Genomic DNA, 7,828 nt, shown 5'->3' on the forward strand with positions numbered 1-7,828 from the left:
ATAAATAGGCAAGAAATAGCCTCGACTAAAAAAAGTAGGCAAGAAATAGCTTGGCTAAAAAAAATAGCCAGGAAATAGCGTGACACTCATGAATGGATTTCATTCGGAATTACTGCACCTACGATCTTTCCAGTCTGATTTTTGTGCAATGATCAGATGGATGGCTGTGGCCTTTGATAGGTGAATACTGACTGTGATTGCATAGTACCATAATTGCACTAAAAAAATCGTTTCACTTGCTATTACGGTGTTAGATCCTTTTGTCAGATAGAACTCATCGTTTTCGACAAAACGTTCATACACTGCAATGGAATCATGGATGCAACCTTTGCATCTCGCCAAGAAAAACCCTCTTGCAGGCTGCTGCGGCGTTGCAGTGAGATTCTGGTATGCAACACTGAGCATTCTAGAAATCTTGGATATTACTGTTGGGTCATTGTTCATCGCCACTTTCATCGTCGTCGTTGCCGTATGCAGCCAGAGAGCCAAGCACGCTGCTCTTGGTGTCACCTTGTGGCTCACGGTTTGTATCATGCCCATTCGAAGGCACCAACTCCTTGGGAGCGGGCTTACATTCCAAGTCAGATTTTGCCTTCTTGGCTCGTGGCTTCACGGAAACTGTAATATTTCTCAGGAACTCAGGCTGGCTCCTCTTCGGAGGTGGCTTAGGCTTGCTTTCCTGAAGAAGAGTGGATATATATAAAAACAAAGATGAAAACCAGGACAATTTGGTTGAAGAAATGTTTCGTTTGCCTCTGCCATCATGATAGGGAATGCAAATATAGCAACTGGCTACATGTGCAATATCTAAAATGTAATTTTCGCCTGGCATGAAATTAAATATGCTTTCGTGTTGTAGCCTACCTCAGGCATAGAGACTGTAGGCATCTCACCAAGTTCATGAGCAATAGTGGACTGGGCAGCTACGGCCTCCTGAAGGGAAAAACACATTCGTTAGGTATGCCATGTGAGTGAGTCACGCTTGGGCCGCTTGGCAGACCATATACCACCAAAGTATAGTTACAACCCTAATTGTAGCAAGCAAGCCTGCCTTCCTATCCTGCCTACCCACATTCTTGTGATGTTGAAACAACTGCTGAACATTACAGGCTTATTAAGACAAAGCATAGAATCAGGTGTGGATGATAAAAGGCTCCACTATCTGCTGTTTTCAGATGATAGCTAGATACCCACATGACCAAAATTTCTCCACATTCACATCGTGTCTTTTTTATCTGTTAACGAATGAATGCTAGACGGACAATAATGCACCCATATGCAACCAGTCAAAGCGTATAAATCAGATTTCATGTTTTATTGTATTTTCTACAGAAAGACACAAACATTTGCAGTACTGAAAATAAGGGCAATACACACAACTTGTTACTCCCTCCGTACATTGTTTTTTAGACTTACCATAAGTCTAAAAAATGTCTTATATTAATGAACAGAGGAACTAGTAATATTACTCACGTGGAAACTACGGAGTTGTTCAGCTTCTTCATTGGCCACCTGCTGGTCATATTCTCTCCTTGACTGCACCATCGTAAATTGAATAGAGTAAGATGTTGCATGGCAGCACAAGATACAGACTACATTAACAGTTAACATACTTGAAATCTCATGTTTTATGTCCAAAATTCTTATTTATTCAAATATCAAATAGCCAAAGACCAGCACTAGAGTACTACTAACTTGAAATATGATAAACAAGCTACTCAGCCATTTTACTGCAGACAATTCACTACTTTTCAGTTTTAAGAATTTCCATATGACAATTGTTAAGTCCGAAGACCAATTATTGTCATGAATTGGAAAGAAGGATCCTCTTGAGGAAAATAGCAGCACATATTTTCCATACCTCCTTCACCCAAAATCATACCCAAGGTAAATAATGAAGTCGTGGTCTCTTGTAATATTATTCACCAAAGTTGCAAATAATAATGCTACCTTTTCTTAATAATGTTCAGCATGGTTACCCAAAGAAGGTGAATACTAAATTGGTCTTAGAAACCAAATTCATCTCTAAAGAATATGTGGTTGATTTATGTTGAAACTCAAGAAATATTTGTGGTTGCAGTAAATGATCAACAAAATACTATTTTCAATAATGTGGTTGCTAGTTTAATTCTAACCACGCAAAAAGGGTTAAATCCTAAGGTGGTTGGCTGGTATCCTGTACTTCTGTCTTAATATAGGATGTGCCTTAGGTGTTTGCTCTCTGATGTAGTGTGTGCTATCACAAACTTAGGACACCTGGTCACTAGAGAATGGATAATGACGGCACTAATGGTACCGACATGAAGCTTAATCAGTCTCACTCTAAACTAAAGCCTGTTTTCAGTTCAGTTAGGATCTAAGATGGTTATGTTTTTAGTTATTAGTTTTGTTCCAGTTGGGTAGGCCTGCAGGTTTGAAAAACTGCTAGGAAGCTATTTCCCTCTTTCTATTGTAAAAGGAAGGGTGAAAGGGATGCAGATTGACAGACTAGTTTACTGTGACTTGTACAAAAAAAGACAAAATTCAAGAACTAGTATAGTAATTAGTAAATATATGTGCACAATTTTGTCCCTTTTTTCACAACCCATGATCTTATATTTACATGCAAATACATAATGTTATACTACTTTTTTTTCAAGCAACCGGCAGGAGCAGTGCCTTTTCATTCAGAAGGGGGAAATATATAAAGGTCATACTATCTATTACAGTGGTATACTATAAATTACATCCATAATTTATTTCAGTTTTGAGATAGTCAAAGCATGCAACTAGTTGTGGACTCTTGTTTCCCTGGGGAAAAGACCTCTCCGAAGCAATGCAAAGGTCAAAGCAGCATTATACCCAAAAAAACTACACCAATATTATGTAAATAAATAGTCTTGATAATAGATATGTAATGGATGCAAAGATATAGACAAGCCTGCCAACCACGATGATCAGAGAATACAGTATAAACTGGATCCAGCCACACAATTCGTGTGTGCCTCAACCCTCTTAGGGCCTGTTCGGATCCCCAGGGATCAGACGGGATCGACGCCCAATCCCCATGGATCAACCAGGATCAGCCCCGCCGGGTATGTATCCCTGCTCACACCTAAAAAACATGTTCGGTTAATCCCTCTCAGGATCCCATCCAGCCTCTATTCCCCCGCAATTGTGTCCATCCCGGTCATGGTTGTGTTATTTGGATGCAGATGTTTATGTTTGGTACAACAGCACTGGAACACTTCATGGATCGTGTAATAGAGTGGCCACTGTACTGCAATCACATATTGCAGATTTCACATCTTCGAGCTACTCATGCTGAAATTGTCTCTCTAATCAAGGGAGCCTTTGCCAGGATTTCATCAAGTCAAAACGAGCCCAATGTTAACTTGCTTTCTACAGAGTAGCATGCTTTCATCAATTGAAACCATGGAGGTAACTCGTCACAAGAAGAAAAGGGTAAATAATTTTTGGCAACCGTAAAATATCTTTGGGGCAACTGTTAAATTGGAACTGAAGGTGGGATGGCCCTGGGGAATGTATTGTTTGGCATTTTGTTAGGATAATAAGATCCTGCCACTTGCTTACTGTTTTGATATGCTTTACTGCTGCCTAATCCCTTTTCCTCATTGAGATGGTTGGATTTATTTAGGCTTCTGGACCATCATGGCAGTATAATATGGAAGCCCAGGCAAAAGAATTTAATAAAGTGCTTCAGGAACAATATTATCCTTGGTTTGCACAATAGATGGTCATGAAAAGGTACCATAACCATTTGTTTCCTTTCTTTTTTGCACCAGTTTTTCGAACCTTGAAGCACTAGTTGCATGTTTATCTTTGCATGGCAAGAATCGAGCCAATTTTTCATGATTTGTAGCTGAAAGTCTTTGACAAACTTAATTCAAGATCCTTAAGGAGATGCTGAGAAGCTACATATGAGAACAGCAAGGGTATGGTCACCCTAATTTGTCTACTTTCTCTGCCTTGAGAGTAAAACAAGTTTGTTGAACCTTAAGATTTTCTTATCCCGATTTCACTAAGATCAGATCTTATCAAATCTAGTTCTGAGGAACACTCCTTACTAAAAATGTGCGGGCAGTTGGTTAGGAAAACTTACCATTGGAAGGAAGCATGCATAGCTAAGGTCTTGGGTGACAAAATGGTTGTACAAACTGTTTCACTTGTTGTACAAGTTAACTCAAACCCTGGCACCTCTGCGGTGTATGTTGCTTTTGGCTATATAGTTGCTTTTCATCTTGCTGACACTTGTTGAACATAATTCAGTAGTTTCTCGTGCAGAAAAAATGTCAGCACAACGGTAATCTGGCACTAAAATTAGCTCAATAGATGTGGACAGAGATATTTATTTTGTTCTTACTAGAGAAGCTAGATTGAGGGCAGGCCTGGCGCAGTGGTGAAGTCCTCCCCACTTGTGCCAAGAGGTCCTGGGTTCGAACCAGCCTCTCTGCATTGCACTTTGCAGGGGTAAGACTAGGTTCCTATAATCCCTCCCCAGACCCCACCTTGTGTGGGAGCTTCTATGCACTGGGTCTGTCCTTTACTAGAGAAGCTAGATTCCCTTCTCTGGTTAACTTACGTATTTTTCAGACCAAATTATGTGTATGGAGTTGTGTAGAATTGTGACTTGTATCAACGTGAAGGTTATTCTTATTTTTATCTTTCCTGGAGGTGTCAACGTGTCATGGATGATTTGGACTGGTGTCACTTTCAAATTGCTAGCCATGGATGATTACTGTTTAGCATTGCCACTGTCAAATCCACTTTGACCTCCGGTAACCGAACAAATTTTGAATGGGAGGATTACACACGGATTAGAAACTGAAACCCCAGGGGGGGAAGAGCTCATGGGTCGTCAGTGTGTAGCTTCGTCTCTTCCTAGTGGCTTGCTCACAGTTGAGAGCTCCTTCGACTTCATAGTGAGGCACTGAGGCTTAGTGTTTATCTGTGGTGTACTTGGAGTTGTATGGGGCATTGTGGCTGCTCCTTAGCACCTCTGTATCTTGCCTCAGGTGTCTGTGTGGTGTTGGCGTGTTGTACTGTTGGCTGTATGTTGGTCGTTGCTTTATATATAAAGCGGGCGGAGAGCCGAGGGGGTCAACTGAAACCTCGTAGGTGTTGATTCCACCCGGGGAATCAAACCCCAAGAACCTAACAATCCCTAAGGTGGTATCAAGGCCAAGGGCAAAAAGGCTTTCGGCAGCTATATGAATGCACTGAGAATGTAGCAAAGAAAATCCTATATTGGTTCAATATTTCAATCTAGAGAGGAAACTGATAGATATACCGTCAGCACTGGTGTGCTGTCCCCTTTAGTGTGACAAGAAGAGAGTCATCAGCAAAGCTTCTGGGTTAATCTTGAATCATTTGCCATTCATGTAACTGTTTTACTCCTACACACTGCTCATCTGAGTGATTAATGTACCCGCACCATATATGTAGATTCGGCTGTGAATGAGAAGTAAGAATTGAGATGCTAAACTAGTCTAGTTAGCTGTAGCGTGTCTCTTTCTTCCCTATACACATTTGCCGGAAACCCTCGAGAACCCTAGCAAAAAAACCACAAAATTCCCCAAATCCCCTTCCGGGAGTGCCATACAAATCGCCAACGATATGTACCTATAGCTCCTACTTTCTAGCTTGAATAATCATTTTTAGTGCTAGCAATATGTTAAATGCTTACCAAAGCCAATTTGTCAAGAAACTCTGTCTCGTCCTCATCCAAAGCCTTTGGGGGTCCTGGATAGAACAATAAAATGATCAGAAAACAAGAAAAAAATTAACTAAACCCTAAATCTTGTGCTTTAGCCCTTTCAATGGAGTTACGGCAACTAGCCGAGAGCAGGTTAGAGAAGGTTGTCCAACAAGACCAAAAGATGTTTACAGTTTATCCCAGGTTCAGGCCAGAACAAGGATATACTCCTCTTTGTTTCAGAAAAGGTACAGGTAAGCCCAACTGTAGATTAACACTAGCATAGACATGCTTTGCTTATCAATAAACACTTTGGGCCGAAGGCTTAGTGTTTGTATTGCAACTCACTTCTTACTTGCTCTAACTGACTGCATCCTTTTAATGGGCATTAAACTTCACATTGCTCGTAGTCTTTCGCAAGATGGGAAGTGGTGCAGTGGGTGGATAACTTACTGTGCTTGAAGCGCTCATTGAACTCGGCATCCTTCTTATCCTTGTTCTCCTGCAGGATCTGCACAGCGTGAACATAAGCACTACCCATCAGTACGGTCTCCGGTAGAGGATTATTGACACAAGCAAATGGGAGCGAAGGCGAGAAAGGAAAAAAAATTAAAAACCTGGAAGAGGGGCTTGTCGCGCTGGGCGGTGCCGTCTTCCACCCGCTCCCCTCTCGACCGCTTCGCCTCGTCGAGCTGCGAAAATTTTCCCCACCCCGCCAAAATCTCAGCAATTTTTTCTAGGTTTTCCGCATCCGACTCTACGCGCTAGGGTAGTGGGCAGGCGGGCAATCGAAAGAGAGGCGGATATTAGGGTACTGTAGCCTTGCCTGCTCCTCGGAGACGAAGCTGACGAGGCGGATGGCCGGCGGAGCAGCCGCCTTGGAGCTCGACGACGTCTCCTCCCAGCTCATTCGGACGGCGACGACTCCTCTTCTCCTCCGCCGCGCGGGCTGACGAGGCCTCTGCGAGCCTGCGAGATCCCTAAAACCAGACGAATCACGAGTCTCACTCACAGCCGTTGGATTACGATCTCGTCGATCTCAGGGCTTCTTTGATTTGCATTTTTAACTAGTGGCATTTGATTTTTTTTGCCACTCTTTACTTGGGACTTTGACAATTTGCCACTGCTTACTTTCTAGTATTTGATTTTCTTATATATACGGAAAAGGTAATTGACGAACGGTGTACCTTTAGGAATAAATCCAAAACTTCACGCCTGCATGCCCCGCTTTTTTGCACGGCGTGCCGTTTGCCCTTCTTTTGCGTCAGTTCACGTTTGGTTTTTCCTACCAGGTACTCAACGGCGGAGCTATGTAGAGAGCTGAGGGGGCTATGGGCCCCGGCCCAGATGAATATTTTTCATCAGGTAGTAGTATTGTAGGCCCATCAAGCCATGCACGCACACTTCAGGCACAGAGGGCAACCTGTTTCCGCCTCCACTGTTCGCAACTACTCCCCAGCCACGCTCGCTTCCATGCATGAACCAGCCAACCTACCGTCATGCCGCTGCACTCGCTCGATGCGCCGAAGCCCACTAGCAGCTTGCCCTGACCCGTGCGCTCCGCCAGCGAACACTCCCGGCGTTAAGGAGGGAGGAACAAGGTGCGCCTCAGCCCTTTGACCGTCGTCTCCTGCTCTTTGCCACTGGCCTCCCCGGTCTGGTGCTCGTCCACGCCGGCCGGTCGACCGGCCAGCCGGCCACCCGTCGTCACCGTCCGCCCCTCTCAATACGAATTTGTTAACGCTCTATGCGGCTGCGCCCACCCATAAATTGTGTTGCATATGTACGAGTAGGACAGTGAAATTAGGAAAACATGGGCATTACTAAAATTTTGAATTTCTTGTTGTTTCCTGTATGAGTTTGATTGGTAATTTAGCAATCAGTATGCATGTTCATCTGATCTAATTGGGGATTTCTTGTTTCTTGGGTCACAAATTTGCATGTGTTCTCCCGAGTAGACAGATCAAGTGACCATGGTTAAGGGCAGCAACGGCAAACCAGATTCGATCATTAAAAGACCTGGGGACACTAGGTGGAGTTCTCACACGTTGGTTGTATTCAGTCTTATGAAGTTGGTTAATGCGGTAAATTTTGTTATGTAAAATATGGTTGCTGATAGATAAGTGCTGCCAT

The 7,828-nt window shown here is 43.1% G+C and overlaps 1 protein-coding gene across 1 annotated transcript; it reads right to left on the bottom strand.

Moving 5' to 3' along the window:
* Window positions 1–157: 157 nt before the first annotated feature.
* LOC119267273 (PSME3-interacting protein-like) lies at window positions 158–6,689 on the bottom strand. Its single transcript, XM_037548641.1, has 7 exons — window positions 6,522–6,689; window positions 6,313–6,387; window positions 6,149–6,206; window positions 5,687–5,742; window positions 1,474–1,536; window positions 865–933; window positions 158–679 (listed from the first exon to the last, which is right to left on the bottom strand). Exons 1-7 carry the CDS (start codon window positions 6,603–6,605, stop codon window positions 434–436), a joined length of 651 nt encoding a protein of 216 aa, XP_037404538.1. The 5' UTR covers window positions 6,606–6,689; the 3' UTR covers window positions 158–433.
* Between the last annotated feature and the right edge of the window lie 1,139 nt (window positions 6,690–7,828).

This window comes from Triticum dicoccoides, chromosome 3A, assembly GCF_002162155.2.
Source record: "Triticum dicoccoides isolate Atlit2015 ecotype Zavitan chromosome 3A, WEW_v2.0, whole genome shotgun sequence".
Classification (NCBI taxonomy): Eukaryota; Viridiplantae; Streptophyta; class Magnoliopsida; order Poales; family Poaceae; genus Triticum; species Triticum dicoccoides.